Genomic DNA, 17921 nt, shown 5'->3' with positions numbered 1-17921 from the left:
GAATAAATGACGGTACATAGAGGTATAGAATAAATGACGGTACATAGAGGTATAGAATAAATGACGGTACACAGAGGTATAGAATAAATGACGGTACACACAGGTATAGAATAAATGACGGTACACAGAGGTATAGAATAAATGACGGTACACAGAGGTATAGAATAAATGACGGTACACAGAGGTATAGAATAAATGACGGTACATAGAGGTATAGAATAAATGACGGTACACAGAGGTATAGAATAAATGACGGTACACAGAGGTATAGAATAAATGACGGTACACAGAGGTATAGAATAAATGACGGTACATAGAGGTATAGAATAAATGACGGTACACAAATGCTGACGTTTAATCGCAGCAGTAACAAGTAAAAACAGCGTGCAAATGAAAAAGCAGCCAAAAGAGAAAGAGAAAGACGCAGTCCCAGGCTGGTGTCCTGACTTGCGGACAATTAGGAGACAGTGATTAACCACAAATGACAAGACTATTGAAAATATAGCAGTTTATTAGCCTACATGCGTTGTTTTAATGGGACATTCAATACCAGGAAACTGCCGGTAATAACTTTCACAGCTGTGGACACTACAGCATTATCTGAAGCATGTGGCTATATGTAACTGGTGTGCACACACTGACAAAAAACATAGTCTACTGTGACCTTTAATCTGACGTCTCATGCATTTGAGCGCTGAAAAGTGGTTCCTATTTTTCGGTAGGAACAAACTTTTACATCGACCCTGAACGCGGCAGGAGTGCGGAACCCTTTATCAGCTCCGCCCCTCTCCGATCGTCGTCCGATGCATCCCGAGCATTTCCGAATAGTAACTCGTGGTCTCATTTCATTGGCGCGTCTCTCGTCCAATGAGCCTTGGCCATCTGTGCAGGGCTCGGCACTGTTGAAATACTCCGGTTACGATCTCTTCAGGCTTTATTAGCTGATTTCATCTCAAATCTCTTCTTGCTCTCTTCACCTCGTCGGTGCTGGACTCAAGGTGCCAACATGAGGCTCTCAGTGGCGGTTCTTGCACTTTTTGCATCGATAGCTGTCACCATTGACGCTGCCGTGTACTTCAAGGAGCAGTTTGCGGATGGAGGTGCAGTATAGCCTCATGCAGCTCCATGTCTTATTCTGCCGTGTTTCAACCGTGGTGTTGTGTTTGCTAGTGTCTCTTTCTCTCTCAAATTGATTTTTTAAAAAAAATAACGTTACTGCATTTATACTATGATCATAATGGAGCTAGCTTACATTATGTCTGGCGTTACGTTACTTTGATGTTAACGTTAGCTAAAGCATAACTACAGTAATAACACTGTAAGTAAGTAAATGTAACTTATATTATTTAAAAGAACAGCAGTCAGAGTTTACCGTTTGTCAAGCTACTGAAATACCAAATAATTCACTAATGGATATCCCCATATGTTAGTCCAAGTGTTCTTTCACTTTTGATATTAGAACTATACTACTGTTATAACTTTGAGGTGAAACCCGGACAGTGCTTTGTGCTCTGGTAAAAACCAGGCTAATAATGGACTAATACAAACTATTAAAAATAACATTAACACTTTAAACATCTTTAGTGATCATCAGTAACCTCCCTCCCTTCCAGAAATGTCAGTTGAGCTCGTTGTTTCTCAGATGTTCCTCTTTTCTGGTGGTGGTGGTGGCTAACTGCAGCATTATTCTGTTGGTGCTCTACAGAAATCTTTAGCAGGTGTCTGGAAAAGCAGGACAGCACAGTAACAGTCACTGTAGTGTGGCAGCCTTGTATGAACTAACAGGAAATGGCAGGCAGTCATTAACCATAGAACTGGAATGCTGTCTTTCAGATGGGTGGAAGAGCCGGTGGCTTGAGTCGAAGCACAAGTCCGACTATGGCCAGTGGAAACTGAGCGCTGGAAAGTTCTACGGGGATGCTGAGGCTGACAAAGGTAATTCTGAGCTATTCTCTCAGTTACGCAATTGTATCAAATGGACTTGTCTGAAATTGCTGTATTTGCATACATCAGATACCTGCAGATGGTGTTTTATCATGCAAATGTAGGCAAAGTAGGTTTGTGGGTATGACTGGCTATCAGTAGAGCCGTGCAGTGGCTATAGATTAGGTTTACTTTCTGGTAATTTAAGTAACTTAAGAATACTATGTCTGTGGTATAACACTGAAACTGCATTCTTAAAAGTTCTCATGTGAACCAAGTTGGGTGAGTTGATAATGTTCTTTAGTGATACCTATTTATAATTCTAAAGAAGTTTTAATTTAATCAGCAAAAATAGGTTTATACACATAATAATTTTCTGGGGCCACTGGAATTTTCTCTTCCTTTTACTAGAGGAAACCTGGTCAAGAAGAAAATGTTGGATGGATGCAAACAAACACTATCAATGTTTTTCAGCATGTTTACTCCAATTATTTCATATTCATCTACAACAGGTATTCAGACCAGCCAGGATGCCCGGTTTTATGCCCTGTCAGCTCGTTTTGAGCCCTTTAGCAACAAGGGAAAGCCTCTTGTAATCCAGTTCTCTGTCAAGCACGAGCAGAAGATAGACTGTGGAGGCGGCTACGTCAAGATCTTTCCCTCTGACCTTGACCAGAGCGACATGCATGGAGACTCGCAGTATTACATCATGTTTGGTGAGTCATGTGTGACTTGTAGAAGCCTGACCATAAAACAAAACCTTTAGAGGGATGGATGCTCCATCCAATTTCCTGATATTTCTGTTTTTTCTGCCATTACTGTGGCCCGTCTGTAATGTTAGGTAAAGGAAATTAAGTAAATAACATCATGACCTTTGTCTCCAGGGCCTGACATCTGTGGATACAGCACAAAGAAGGTCCATGTGATCTTCAACTATAAAGGCCAGAACCACCTCATCAAGAAAGACATCAAATGCAAGGTCACTTTTGCACACATTTTTGTTACTTGTTAACATCAATCTTGAGATTTTTGCTCACCTAAAATCCCTGCTCCCCTTTGCAGGATGATGAACTGACCCACCTGTACACACTGATCCTGAATCCAGACCAGACATATGAGGTAAAAATTGACAATGAAAAGGTGGAGTCCGGCTCCCTGGAGGACGACTGGGACATGCTGCCACCAAAGAAGATCAAAGACCCAGAGGCCAAGAAACCCAGTGACTGGGACGACAGAGCCAAGATCGACGACCCTAGCGACTCCAAACCGGAGGTGGGAGATCATTTTAACAGCTTAAGCTTAATTCTATCTATAGTGTAAAATGTCTGATATCACTGGGCCTGAAACTCCTGCCTTACAAGAGCGAGTGAAGCACTTTTAATATCTCAGACAACCTTAAAGATCTCCATCTCCATAATACCTATACTGTAAACACTGCTCAGATATGCTCCAGTTGACCACTGACTAGTTACAGAAAACACTTTTACCAGGGTTTCTGGTTCGTTTTCATGGCTAAAATCCTGTTCTCTCTGGTCACTGTACCCTCTCCTCTCTACTCTAACCTATTGTTCCACCAAGTAGATGACCTGTTTAATGAGATTCTATTACATACGTTTGCTGACTTTCTGTATGTCATAAATTAGTATTGATGAACTACCTATTGATTGTGAATTTGGCTGACCCACAAATAAGAAAATTACTTAAAATTGGTTCCAGATGAGTAAGTAGAGCAGCATAGCATTAAGCTCTGCATACTAAACACTGTTTACTGTATATTATGACGAGTTTCTCAGCTGACTCAAATGGTGTCTATACAGGATTGGGACAAGCCAGAGACAATCCCTGATCCTGATGCCAAGAAGCCTGATGACTGGGATGAGGACATGGATGGAGAGTGGGAACCTCCCATGATCACCAACCCAGAGTATAAGGTATGGCTTGTACAGCTAAAATGTGGGCTGTAGCTTTAAAAGCATTGACTGGCTTTATGAGAATAAATGAAATGTGTTTTAAGTATATGGGGCAGAGAGGTTCAGATATCATCACATTGTGTTGTCTGTGCAGGGAGAATGGAAACCCAAGCAGATTGACAACCCTGACTACAAGGGAGCGTGGGTCCACCCTGAGATCGACAACCCAGAGTACACCCACGATGCCACGATGTACAAGTTTGACAGCATTGGAGTTCTGGGTCTGGATTTGTGGCAGGTAATGATTTCTAATCAGATTTCTGCTGAGGGTTATAGTAACTTATTATGGTTTCTAAAGATGCATGCAAACACATTTAATGTTGAATGGTAAAAATCCTTATATCATGTGGCTGAATCAATATAATAATAATTTATCTGGACTCCTTCAATAAATAAGGCTAATATGATTTGTGCATTTGTTCAGGTTAAATCTGGAACAATCTTTGACAACTTACTCATCACTGATGATGTCGAAGAAGCAGAGGAGTTTGGGAAGGAAACCTGGGGAGCTACTAAGGTAGGACTGCATAGAGTCTGTTGTTGTGCTTTTCATTAGTGTTGCTGTGAAGGTAAACAGTGGGGCCCCTGATACAGGGATTACAATTCAGTATATTGTAATGCTGTAAGCAATGCCATATATTGCATTTCTTTCATCTAGTTGTAAGAAAACTGTCAAGAACACACCATTCTGAGTAAAATATACTCAGAACATACACAACACTGCCATCTACTGGTCAGGCATTTAAACACTACACAAATTGCAAATTCAATTCAGTTTTATTGTATAGCGCCAATTCACAGAAGTCATTTCAAGACACTTTACAGTGCAAGGTTTAAGACCTTACAGAGTATAATTATACTAAAAATGATATAGAAAACCAAGCAAGCTTTAGGCAACAGTGGAGAGGAAAAACTTCCTTTTAGAGGAAGAAACCTCCAGCAGAACAGGCTCAGAGTGGGCGACCATCTGCCTCGACCGGTTGGGGTGAGTGGAAAGAGAAGAGAGAAAAGAACGGCAGGCAACAAAAAACAACAAGCAGCAAGAACATTGGTCAGGTTAACTGGATTCTGGAGATTTACAGCTCCAAGGAGGAGGATACCTGCAGAAAAGTACAGAGAGAGAGAGACAGAGAGGAGGAAACACAACTACAGGAGAGAGAAGACACAAAGTTAATGACATGCAATGGTGCATTTGAATGGATAGAGGAGAGGAGAGAAGCTCAGTGTATCAGTAGAGTTCCCCCAGCAGACTTACCTATAGCAGCATAATGAAGAGATGGATATAATAATGTAAATTATTATATATCAATAGTGTTTTTTGAGAATTGAAACAGTATCACAAAACACAATATTACAATACTCAAGTGAATTAATATTTTAGTAGTAGGACTGTCAACTCCATGTTCCTCTTCTGAACATTAAAACCCGTTTCCTTCATTGACCAGGGACCAGAGAAGAAGATGAAGGAGGAGCAGGAGGACATGGAGAGGAAATTGAGGGAAGAGGAGGAGAAGAGCAAGAAGAAGGATGCTGAAGGTGATGAGGAGGAGGATGACGAGGAAGATGGCGAGGATGAGGAGGATGACGAAGCAGAAGGGGAACAGGAGGAGGGGGAGACAGAAGGGGAGGCGGGGACAAAGGAAGACGGTGATGCCAAACAGAAGGACGAGTTGTAGAGTAGAGGAGCCACTTGGTGGACTGCTGTATGCTTCTCTCTGCAGCATCAAACTAATGAGAGAAAATTATCAACCTTTGGACTCTGGCCTTTCATACAGCAGCCTTTTATTCTGGTGGAGGGGTGGGGGGACAGGTGGATGGTGGGTGATATGTTTTTTATTGATTCACTTGTTGCTTTTTTAAGCCCTGAGATTAGAGAAGGATGAAGATGTATATGTTTTCTTTCTGTTATATGTCTGCTTTCGTTGCAAATTTTCTAATTTAATGTGATTGAATGTAGGGAGTCCCGTGGTGTGTGTGCATCCTGCAGTAACTCACAGAACCAAGTCAGTTTTATTATTGTCTTCGGTGAGTCAATCAAAGGTCTGTGATGTCTGGTTCATGCACTTTTATTTTTCCTGTGTGATGTAGTACTGTTTTTGAATTGACCCTTCATAATTTATTCAAATCAATACTCTGATTCCCTGAAAACACAAAACTCTGATTTCTGTTTGTGTGTGTGTGTGTGCGTGTGTGTGTGTGTGTGTGTGAGAGAGAGTGTGAGTGAGCGACAGTGAGAGACTGCATTACACAAACTGTGACTTTTACAACCCTCATTTTCTCGTTTGTTCTGCACAAGTGACTGCCTTGTGGGCACACTGTTTTTGAGTTCCAGTGAATAAATGAAAGCTTCTCTCAACACGCTGACACTTGTCTTCAGTGGTAGTGGAGAGGATATCTTACAGGTGAGGGAACTGTTGCAAAACTGACCTCACAACAAAAACACTTATTCAGTTCCTGTGTTTTTCATATTTTGATTTGGGGGATGTACAAGTAGATAGGAACCTGTCAAGTTTCTTGTTTATCTGAGGGGCTAAACACTACACACAACTAAGCTTAATTCAAGGTCCACTTCTGTTTTTCTGAGCCACACACCATCAGCAAATTCAAGTTAGCTTGATTTGTTTTTCATTAAAACAATATGTGAAACATCCATTCATCCATCTACTTAACCACTTGTCCACTCAAACATGACATATTGGACACAAAAGGTCATGCAGGGGTAGCTGATTAAGAGCCTGCTCGAAGGATTTGACACCTATACATTTAGTTCAGTACTCAACAGATCAGAGATGACATTTTTAACCTTTTCTACATTTGTGGCATCAGTCCAACAGACCAAAGTAGGATTAAGCCTGTGTTTGTCGTCCTGATTGTTCCAGTTGACTTAGTAAATAAGAGTATCTGTGTTGATAATGGTGTGGTGATAATAATAATAACAACAATAACTTAAGAACTATGTTTAGATGTGAAAACTGTACAGTTTATATGAATCCATGACAAAAAGAAGGATGACAATCCAATTAAAAATACAATTGGTCACATTTTTTTACCTAATCTATACAAGGGACTACAAGGGACACCTCTACTGTGTCAATTTGGACAATTCTTTCTGAAAAATCTTTCTTGTTTAAATCCCCCAACTTTGTAAAAGTGCAATACCTATCTGGATAAATCCTCTAATTGAAAAAGCCTGTAAGCCCTAAAAATAATGTATATCCTGCATTGCATTGCATTGTCTGGGCCGTCAGATTAAACTGGTCAGGGTTCAATGAGACTAGCCAGGTGAACAGAAAGTGACACAGCTCTCTGCAGTTGGGACTTTTCCGACAGTGTGTGAAGGCAGCAGCAGGCGCCTTCTCCCTACTTCTAGCAGTAGATGGCGTCCGTTCCCAGCCTGCTCCGCGGCACTCAGACAGCTGAGTCACACGTATATTTAAACCCAGATAAATAGATATTGTGAGAATAAGAGCGGCTACAAGCATAGAAACTGCTGTGACTACACTGATTATTGACCAGAGCTGACACCGCGTTCAAAGATGCTGACGATAACGCTAAAAACGCTCCAGCAGCAGACGTTCAAAATAGAAATAGACCCAGAATTGACGGTGAGTAGAAGTTAAAGGGGCTGAAGTAAACACGGCCAGGCCGGGAGGGCTTGGATGTATGCACTAGCATACGGGAATACAAGCTAATGTTAATGCTCAGATGTACACTGGCTAAATGACATTAAGCTCAACGAAGGAGAGGTTTTCCTTACTTGAAATAATAACGGTACATCAGTGTGACAATGTATGCAGTTACATGCAGACAGAGAAATTAGCAATTTTGTAGAATTGGGCACCAAGATAGTTTAGCTACAGTTAGCTCTCACTTGACCGACATTGGACAAGTTTTCTTTCAAAGTAAAGGCATAACGTGTTTAAATTCATTACACCATAAACTCTATAAAAAGTACACCATAGCCAGCGTTATGCTGTTTAAACACACTTAATATATTGTTTGTATTGCTCTGGCTGTTCTGACGTTGCTTATTGATAATGCTCAGGTCGTTAAGCTTTGGACGAGTAGCATTTATGTAGAAAATCCCGACCGGAAATGCTCGTACTTTGGTTGAACTTGACGCCGTTAGTTTCGGACGTGTTTTGCTGTATGACCATGAATGACGGTGCAATATTTGAAACATGCTGTCTGTTAGTGTAGTAACAAAAATACTTATTAGTTAATCTTTGCTATAGAAAGGGCCCAAGCCTTTGGGAGTTTTTTAATCACATAAGAAATTATAATGTTGTCGTAGGTGTATTGAACTGCGCAATGTGTCCTGTGAAGACGTGAATCATGACGACCACCAGTCAGCACTGCTCCACGCTCCATTGTAGTAGCGTTAGGTTAGGAGTCAGGAGTACAATCTTAGTTTAAAAAGTGAATAATGTTTGAAATGCAGCTTTTTTTTCTTCTTCCAGCTTGATCAAAAATTACTGTATACATTACGCTTTTCAAAATCTCTTTGCCTTTATTTTTTATTGTATTCATTTGTACTTTGTTTACATGCTTTGGTTATGTTGTTGAACTTCATTACACTGGTACTTAATCCATGCTGTGATGGAAAAGTTAAATCTCTTCTGATCTAAACTACTCCCTAACACATACACGTGCTACACTACACATTATAATACACTGTCTGTGGAGATTCTCAGTCATCCAGGTCATGTTAATCCCAAGGTTCGACTCAGTGGCAGCTGGATTTGCTTGAGATTCCTGAAGATGTTGCCCCTTGCATCTGAAAGGCTTCTTCAGTTCTAAGGTGGGTAATCAGGATTGAAATTGTGTCATTGTTGACATGTTGCGGATTGCTGATGTCACGTGAGTTGTTGTCCCACACGATTATCGTGCATCTTGTCGGGGCACATGAGTCAATGTGTTATTCTTTTAACGAATGGTCATTCTATTGTAGACTGGCTTAGCTGGCCTACTACTCCTCTTTCAAACCACCTGTGTTCCAAAATGTGTACATTGATGTGTTAAAGACACATTCTGGTTTGAAAGAGGAGTAAAACAAGTGTCACTTAATAAAGGGAGTGTACACCTGACACCACTTATCACTTTATACATTGCAGTCTTAAGGCTGATTTATGCTTCCTGCTGAAGGTGCCATGAGACCCCACGCTTTCTGTGATTAGGTCATTATAGCCATTGTTAAGGCTCCTCACAGGGATGGCTCATACAGATTGTTTTTCTGAAACTCTGCATTGCACTTTCACATGTCTACTTGTGAGATATTGGCTCAGTGATTGGAGGTGACTCCAAATCAACCACTTCTTTCTCTGCCTCCTTCCAACACTCACCAATAAGATAACCAGTGTATGTACTTTATTTAATTCAAGATTCAAAAAACGTTATTAATCCCAGAGGGATTAATAGAACCTTAATTGTAAGGTCTGAACACTCAAGTAGAACTCAGCACATGACCTATGCAACATTTACATACTGAAACTGTAAAAGTTTGACAAAGAATCTTAATATTTGCCTTTTTCTTCTACAGCAGCCAAACTGTGCGTTTTGATTGTTTACTGTGTCAACTACAGTGTCAGAGTTTAACAGTGCAAATAAGAGTGGGGCGTATGCAGTGAGCTTCTATAGAATCTTTCACAGGAAGCATAAGCCTTTGGCAGGTAACAGCCATTCAGTTTGACTCATGTGGTCCTAATGACACACATGTTGGTTGGGTGGGACAACACTGAACTCAAAGACCCTCAAGATGTCACGACAACAGTGACACAGGGTAAATCTGTAAATCCTGATTATCCATCTTGAGTTAGAACTGAAGGAACCTTTCAGATGTGAGGTGAAACGTCTTCAATCGGCCTCAAAGAAGTCCAGCTGTCATTGAGTAGCACCCTGTAATAATTCTCCCAAATCTTACTATATACATAAAGAGAATACTAAAACAAATACAGTTGCCAGACGAAGTAAGTGAACGATTCAATTTCCTGGTTCTCTGCATAAATTGGTCCTGAAATATGATCTGATCTTCACCAAAGTCATAAATATCAAAAATCACAATATTTCTAAACTGATAAAAAACAAACAATCATGATCTTTCATGTCTTTGTTCAACACACCAATTCCATAAACTGACAGGTCAGTGACCAACTTTTGGTCACAACTTTTACTTTGTGGAGAACATTAGTATATAAATAGGATTTAAAAGTAGCACACAACTTTTAAGAGGTAACACATTCCCGTAACGTAGGATGGTATGACTATACCACCAGCAACAACTGCCTGGCCGTACAATGACAGTGTAAGATTTGGAATTGATTCAGTTCCACTTCATAAACCCAGTTAATACAACTGTTTCATTTGTTGATGTTTGTCAGGTGAGAGCACTGAAGGAGAAAATAGAGGATGACAGAGGAAAAGATGCATTTCCTGTTGCAGGACAAAAACTCATCTATGCAGGTGAGGGGTAACAAAGTGACATAGAAAAATCAATTGAAGCATTAGATTTAGGTGTTTGCTCAAAATATACTCAAACATTGTTTCTCTTAACTGTACAAAAAACTTTCAAAATCATCAATTGAGGAGTAACTACAGGTAATTCAGTTGTGGAACTAACCCAGTCACAGGTTAAAAAGACTACAAACTCACATTGATTTTAACAGAGCTACAGTTTTTTCTTTTTCTTTTTAGTAAGTGGCCATTTTTGTTACAGCCAAAACAGACTCTTTGTTGGCCACTTACAGAAAATGATGAACTGGAAAAGAGCTGCTTCACATTGTGGAAGCAGAGTACTTTTATTATGTAAAATTGATTTCCTTATTTACAGGAGCAATAAATCCTAAATTGTTACTATTTTGTTATCATATGCATAATTACGTACATTTTAGTTGCATGTTTTTGGTCAAATTTATGAGTTTTGGACAGGATTTAAAAGGTGATTTGTCTGCCTGCCACAATCATGATGACACATCTTGTCTCAGGAATGACATCAGGAAAGCTAATTGCACATTTTTGGTAGTAAGTTGATTTGAAAATGGCCATTACTGACTCATTTCTCACAATGACCTTGGTACATAAGCAACAATAACTTTCTGTCATGCCATGTCATCTCCTATCCTGTAGATGTTTCTGTCTGACAGATCATGTCATGTAACATCAGCCCTGCCCCTAGTTGAACCCAGGAAACAGTTTCATAAACCTTTTTTTCATTTACTGTTTCTGCTTGAATTTTACAGGCAAAATCCTAAATGATGACACCCTGCTGAAAGAGTATAAAATCGATGAGAAAAACTTTGTGGTGGTGATGGTTACTAAGGTTGGTGTCCCTGTCAGTTATGTTTATAGACAACATTATGCCATACTCACCACTTTGCTCCTCATAGTTTTTCATTTGGAAAGACATTCTGATTAATGCATTCCCACTAACTTTAACTGCAGACTAAGTGAGTAATCACAATACATAGGTTTTCAAGCTGTATTTATTCCCCAAATATTTGACCAGATTTCATGTAGCTGCATTGCATTTAACTGTGGTACACTGCTTTTACCTTAATATCCACTCTGCTAATGACTCTTTTACTTTTCAGCCTAAACCAGCCCCTCCTCCTCAAGCAGCTCCTCAGCCAACTCCCCAACCTGCTGTAGCATCAGACCCACCCACAGTTGCAGCAACATCACAGGGTGCAGAAAAAGAGTTTTTGACACCAATGCCTACAGTGTCTGCACCCACACCTGCCACACAGTCAGTACCTCCCTGTGAATCCCCAGTCCCAGACCCAGAAAACACCACATTGGTTTCCGCTGAAGCAGCAGTAGCTCTGGACTCAAACACAACCCCAGACTCAGCTCCAGCCACGGCTACAGCTGAAAATGTAGCCTCTGCCCAAGCTTCAGCTCCTGAAGCTGTTCAGATTCCCTCAGCCACTGGTGACTGCCCCGCTCCTGCTGCTCAGCCAGAAGAAAAACCAAGGGAAGAGCCTGTGAATCAACGATCTGCTACTGCTTCAGTCCACTCCGCTGCTTCCAGGTTGGAGTAAACATATGGCTATATACACAGACAATTGAATTGTATGCTTGCCCAATTACACAACATAGGTTAGCCGGATAAGCTCATATTGTGGTCATGGTTTATTTCTCCTGAACAACATGTTCTTAAGCCAGCACTTAAACCCTTAACCGGTGCTCCCTGCATAACTTGAAGTGTTGTGTTCTACAGAGGAACCTTATAAAGTCTTATTTGGTGACGGAGCATGTTGCTGAGTACTTCTTGCACAAGCATTCATGTTTCTCTTAGGTTGAATTGCATTAACTTCAATGACCACTTAACATATCCTGTAGCTCTGTCTCTAACTTCATGTCTGAATAATCATTGGTATTGATATTCATGTCTGAATACCAGTACCAATGACAATGTTTAGTTGGCTTCATATATTTTGTACATAATGCTCCTAAATAGCACATTTTCCTTCAGAGCCTTGATCACATGTTTACTGTAACTGGGTTTTTTTTCTAGTCTTGTTGATGAACTTGGTCTCCTTGAAGAAGCGGCGTCAATACTGGGTAATTCATCTTCCTTCTGTCACAATATCTGTTTTTTTTTAACTTTGTTTCTTTTAGTTTTAACCATTAAAACCCACCTGACTTAGCTACAAGACTTATTTCTACTGGGATTCATTCATCAGCCTCAATGTTTTTTATTAAGTGAAATCTACATTGTATTTGAGACGCATTGTTAAACTGTTAGTGATGGATTTTGTTGTTCTCGTAAGTTGGTAAACCAACCAGTGCCCGTAAAAGGAACAATATTGCATGGCTGTGTACACAGACAAGAATCTCGTATAGAAATTTTAATAAAGTCAGGAATATCTAAGGACCAGATTTCAAATGGAAGAAAGGGTTGAGTAATTCTGAAGCAGAAGCACCACTGAAGGAAGTGAAATGGGCAAGGTTTGAAGAAGATATATCTTACGAACAGTTGAATGAGGCCTAGTATTTGCCATTTAACTTAGGTATAGGTTAATGTCATGTTTATTAGATCAGATTCAGATTGGCTAGCAGCTAATGCATTCTGACCTTTCATGTTACAAAATCGCCAAAATGTAAAGGACAAGGTCAATTAATTTGTGTTTGCTGCACACTGAAGACATTTGGGTGATGGATGGATATGAGGTCAGAGTTAAGAATTCCAGCCCTTATCTGCTGATATTTACTCTTAGATACATAAAACAACAAAAAACACAACATCTTTTGAACTCTTTTTAATACTTTTGGAGGGCACTGTGCTTTACACACAGGGTTTTTGTGAAGCACACAACTGACCTCTTACATTGCCTAGAACTTGATGCCAAAAATGTAGAACAAATTAATTTCAACCTCAAAAAAAGAAAATCTATTTAAAAAGCTTTTTGCATGATGGCATCATAGCACCATTGAACATGTTTATCCAATCATATACACATGTTTACTAGGCTGAAAATGTGATGTGATATACAAAAATGGCTTCCTCACACCATCCAGCTTTCATTCACCTTTTCTGTGTCTGTCCTTCCTCTGCTGTTGTTTCCACAGTGACAGGTGCTGCCTATGAGAATCTGGTGTCAGAGATTATGTCCATGGGTTATGAGCGAGAGCCAGTAGTTGCTGCACTTAGAGCCAGTTACAACAACCCGGATCGAGCAGTAGAGTATCTTCTAATGGTGAGGATTTTACCAACTTTATATCCCATCCTGCCTGCCACTGTATTCTCAGTGTGTAGTAAATGTTTATGTACTGCAGGGTATTCCAGCAGAGGTCAGTGATCTGCCACCTCAAGAGCCAGTCAGACAGAGTGCTCCATCCAACACTGCCACTCCTGCTACACAGCAACCACAGCATCCTCCAGCATCCTCTAACAGTAAGAGCATGCGTTTATTACGGGATATATGTGACTCAGAGTCTACATATAGTTAAAGACAAAATTATTAGCCACCCAGGGAACTATGGAACATTTTCCTGTCTGGCTGTAGCTTTACATGGCAAAACGGTTATCAATATTGCTAATAATAAATAGTAATACATTTTTGTTTCATATCAAATCTAGTGAAAATTGAGGTTTTCAAAATTATTAGCCCCCATGTGATCATTTGTCAATCTGTCTTTTGATCTGATAAATCCAAACTTTAGCTGTTTGGGCACACTGGCTTCAACCTTTCCCACAGTTAAACACAGTGATGGGAGCATAATGCATAAAGAAAATGATTCTGCGATCACCCACCGTAGTTGGCTTCTATCTGCTTTGTTTGTCTTTAGGTAATGTGAGAATGAATCGCACCTAATCATTTAACTTCTTGTCATTCAATTGTCCAAATGCTTTTGAGTCCCTGAAAATAAAGGTTTTATAGAACTTCCAAAAAAAAAAAAGCTGGAAGTCTACACTTTAATCATATCTTGATTGTTTTATTTCAAATCCACTGTGGTGGTGTTTAAAGAGAAAAATCATAAAAACTGTCATTGTCCAGATACTTACAGGCCTAGGTGTATAGCAAGTAGCCTCCAGATAGGCCTGAAAATGATTCTAGTCAAAGAGCTCTACTTATACTGAACAAGCCTATCTGCTCCCAAGCAGGGCCAGTTTCTGGTAGTCAGCCTCCCTTTGCTGGTGGAGGCTCTGTCTCCACAGGGAATCCTCTGGAGTTTCTGAGGAACCAGCCTCAGTTCCAGCAGATGCGACAGATTATCCAGCAAAACCCGGCCCTCCTACCAGCCCTGCTACAGCAGCTTGGCAGAGACAACCCACAGCTGCTGCAGGTACCAAACCAACATACTCACAACACGCATATCTCTGACATTAATGAGGTATTTTGATTTTTTTTTTTTTTTTTTTTTTTCTTGTCAATGTCACCAGCTTTTATTGACCATGATTGATTTATAATGTCAATAAAAGGGTTAAACATCCAGGGGGGTAAATACTTTTTATAGGCACTGTATTAGCTGTGTGGTAGATGATTTTGATTGATTTTGATCATATTGATTGTATTATTTGCAGCAAATCACACAGCACCAGGAGCGATTTGTGCAGATGCTGAATGAACCACGAGGTGGTGACACAGGGGGGGAGGGAGCTGAGGCCCAGGGGTCACCACGCACCAACTACATCCAGGTCACTCCACAGGAGAAGGAGGCCATTGAGAGGGTCAGTTCAACACTCCTGCTGACTTTACAAAGTGGGGATTTACTAATATCTCCTTTAAGATCATTGCACAACTTGCACATTAATAGTTAGCTTAAGTACCCGATTCTCTGGCAGCATATGATGATACACTTTGCCCACAAGATGATACAGAACACGAAAGTGAAAGTCAGTTTTCACAGTAAAATGATCTTATTATAAAGCAAACAAGAAATACAAAAAGTATGGATTTAAACACTTACACACTAAAGGTGAATACTGGTACATATTTTTCTGTCTATGGAGCATTATACTGATGCAGCATCACAAATCATGGTAAAAGTGAACAGTTTCATATCTTCAAACTAAATCTAACATAAACAAAGTCAACCTGAGCAAACTAAAACAACGTTTTACATGATTATTGTATTTGCTGAAGCAAAAAGGTCATATACCAACTAGATCTATGGAGAAAAGTATTTGTCTCCTTATTTGCTACATCAAAAAAAAAAAAAAAACTGCCAAACTGCCCTGATGAACTTGGTAAGGGTTAAAAAAAAAAAAAAGGGAAAAAAGGACAGTAGTGAACATTTCTAGAAGTTGGATGAACCATCCAAAATTATTTCTGGAGCACAACTCGCAATGAAGCCACTAAAAATCCTAGGAAAACATCTAAGGAACTGCAGTTCTTCCTCCTCTCCAACAGATGTCAGTTACTATGACTGTTCAACAGACGCTGGGTAGAAATGACCTCCATGTGAAAGGGGTAAAAAATGAAAACCACTGCTAACCCAGAAGAACATTAGGACTTGTCTAAAACCTGTGGACTGGTGGGTCAAAAGTAGGATTGTCTGGAAAACCAGGGTCCTGTTACATCTGGCATAAACCAAACAAAGAATTCCACTAAAAGAAGGTGGCAGCGTAATGTTGTGGGAATGCTTTGCTGCTTCAGGCGACTTGCCATAATTTAAGAAAACATAAATTCTGCTCTCAGGGAATCCTGAAGGAGAACGCCAGGCCATCAGTCTGGGAGTTAAAGGTCCAGCACAGCTTGGCTTATGCAGCAACACAGTGATCCCAAGCATAGTTTAGGGAGTAATTACTTTTTCATATATTAAAGTAATGGATTATTTTTTGCCTAGATGAATACAAAACTCATTTCAAACTTGTATTTAGTGTTTGCTCAGAACACCTTTGTTTAATATTATGTTAATAATAATAATTGATACTTTATTAATCCTATTGAAGAAATTGTTATGTGAATAGGCATCTGCATTTTAGGTGCCAAGAGTTTGGCGTTTAGCGTCCAGGGATACTTTGACACATAGCCAGGAGTCAGGGGAACTGGGAGTCAGTCACCCCTATAAACTTGCTAGATTTAGTTAATACTTTTTTCACAGCACTGTACTATGGTGATGTGTTTTATTGTACATGTATGTTATACATATATTTGTCATTACCAGTAAGTGTGTGTGTGTGTGTGTGTGTGTAACATCAACATATGTGCTGTATTTCAGTTAAAAGCATTGGGCTTCCCTGAAGGCTTAGTCATCCAGGCTTATTTTGCCTGTGAGAAGAATGAGAATCTGGCTGCTAACTTCCTGCTACAGCAAACATGGGATGATGAGTAATCAAACATCACCAAACACATCATTGTTCAACAGCGGGCCATAGAGTGGATGACAGTGCTACACAAAGGCCACCAGAGAAGAACAGGACAGGACAAGAAGAGGATGTGTGACATGTGACTGTGGTCTGATGATGACGACATGCTGTTCAAAGTTAGCTGTGCTGCCTACTCTCATTCAGCTGTGATGATCATCATAGGAGCTCACACTGAGCTCTGCCTCACTGCTGCTACATCATTACTGCTGCTGCTTGTGTCATGTGTTACACTGAGAGAAGTCTCGCCCGGAAATCTGCCAACAGTCTGTATCACCTTCACAGGTCAACAGGGCTGCCTGTAGAACATTTGTTAAACTCAATCTATTGTACATGTACAGTATACATACTGCAAAGCGTATTTGTATTGTACATATTAATCACAAAAACACATTTTCAACATGTTCTAAACTTCCTTGTTGGATTTACCTGACAGTGATGCAAACTGCTGACATCACTATTTGAGAGCTAGCATTGCTTTATATTAAAGTCCAGGTCTGTTCATGATTCTTCTGCTTCTTTTGTCTTTTTTCACCCCCCACTGAAAATGTGAGACCGGAAGAGTCTGAATAGCACAAATGTTTTCTTCGGGTGCTGTTTGGATTACCCATGCAATTGGGCTTCTGTGGTTCTAGTCACAGTTTGAAACTTTGCTGTCCATTCCTGTCAGAAAAAGGCAAAAGAGATGAAATGTTAGAATGACAAGAGCTGGGTAAAGATAATAACTCAACCTTTATCATTTGGACTTCTTGTTGTCTATGATAAGTGTGGTTTAAAAATAAAAATGTTACATTGTATCTATTAAGTTTAAGATATAAACATCCGAGTTTATTGATTTAATTAATTTGACTTAAGGTAAATGTAATTGTTCTCTCTATCTTCTTTTAATTTCCTGTAAGTCTTCTTTACTTTGAACAGTTTTGACTTGTAATCTTAACTTATCATCAGTGTTTTTTCTACCTTCTCTTGGGATGATGGTGTTTTTGGCTGAAACAGGCTTCCAAACCACTCAACTCAACACTTGATGCTCTGGAACATGCAGTGGTCAGTGGATTAATTGTGCAGTCACAGTATATGAAGGTTTCAAGCTTACATGTGTGTGCTGCCTGTTGTCTTACATTTAGCTGAAGAAGTGGGCACTCTCTGATGCAGCACTCTGCTTGAGTTCCTATGATCTTTCATTGAGGAGGTATTGTTTTGCTATTTGAGAGATTAAGAAA

The 17921-nt window shown here is 39.9% G+C and overlaps 2 protein-coding genes across 4 annotated transcripts; both read left to right on the top strand.

The window, feature by feature from the left end:
- The first annotated feature begins 869 nt into the window (after positions 1-869).
- On the top strand, positions 870-6249 carry calr3a (calreticulin 3a). The gene is made up of 9 exons (XM_026346260.1): positions 870-1100; positions 1834-1935; positions 2436-2639; positions 2808-2902; positions 2986-3195; positions 3741-3854; positions 3988-4131; positions 4318-4410; positions 5339-6249. The coding sequence occupies exons 1-9, from the start codon at positions 1007-1009 to the stop codon at positions 5567-5569; spliced, it is 1287 nt and encodes a 428-aa protein (XP_026202045.1). The 5' UTR covers positions 870-1006; the 3' UTR covers positions 5570-6249.
- Positions 6250-7271: 1022 nt separating this feature from the next.
- rad23ab (RAD23 homolog A, nucleotide excision repair protein b) lies at positions 7272-17208 on the top strand. Of its 3 annotated transcripts, XM_026346029.1 has the most exons (11): positions 7273-7498; positions 8613-8694; positions 10271-10352; positions 11129-11208; positions 11480-11919; positions 12406-12452; positions 13461-13588; positions 13668-13785; positions 14494-14678; positions 14917-15063; positions 16557-17208. In XM_026346029.1, exons 4-11 carry the CDS (start codon positions 11197-11199, stop codon positions 16668-16670), a joined length of 1191 nt encoding a protein of 396 aa, XP_026201814.1. In that variant the 5' UTR covers positions 7273-7498; positions 8613-8694; positions 10271-10352; positions 11129-11196; the 3' UTR covers positions 16671-17208. The 3 variants fall into 3 exon arrangements, with proteins under 3 accessions (XP_026201813.1, XP_026201812.1, XP_026201814.1); XM_026346028.1 differs by lacking the exon at positions 8613-8694 and having other exon boundaries at positions 7272-7498; positions 14497-14678; XM_026346027.1 differs by lacking the exon at positions 8613-8694 and having other exon boundaries at positions 7272-7498.
- Positions 17209-17921: the final 713 nt, after the last annotated feature.

This window comes from Anabas testudineus, chromosome 4 (genome assembly GCF_900324465.2).
Source record: "Anabas testudineus chromosome 4, fAnaTes1.2, whole genome shotgun sequence".
In the NCBI taxonomy this organism is placed as follows: domain Eukaryota; kingdom Metazoa; phylum Chordata; class Actinopteri; order Anabantiformes; family Anabantidae; genus Anabas; species Anabas testudineus.
The sequence above is the reverse complement of the archived record's forward strand: the minus strand, read 5'-3'. Positions and strand labels throughout refer to the sequence as shown.

Bases quoted from the DNA above. Each gene is read 5' to 3' on its own strand.
- rad23ab (XM_026346027.1), top strand. From the start codon at position 7,430: ATGCTGACGATAACGCTAAAAACGCTCCAGCAGCAGACGTTCAAAATA. The intron at 13,589-13,667 runs GTGAGGATTTTA...TATGTACTGCAG, and splicing joins CAGTAGAGTATCTTCTAATG to GGTATTCCAGCAGAGGTCAG. The intron at 15,064-16,556 runs GTCAGTTCAACA...GCTGTATTTCAG, and splicing joins AGAAGGAGGCCATTGAGAGG to TTAAAAGCATTGGGCTTCCC.
- calr3a (XM_026346260.1), top strand. From the start codon at position 1,007: ATGAGGCTCTCAGTGGCGGTTCTTGCACTTTTTGCATCGATAGCTGTC. The intron at 2,640-2,807 runs GTGAGTCATGTG...CTTTGTCTCCAG, and splicing joins GCAGTATTACATCATGTTTG to GGCCTGACATCTGTGGATAC. The intron at 3,196-3,740 runs GTGGGAGATCAT...GTGTCTATACAG, and splicing joins CTAGCGACTCCAAACCGGAG to GATTGGGACAAGCCAGAGAC.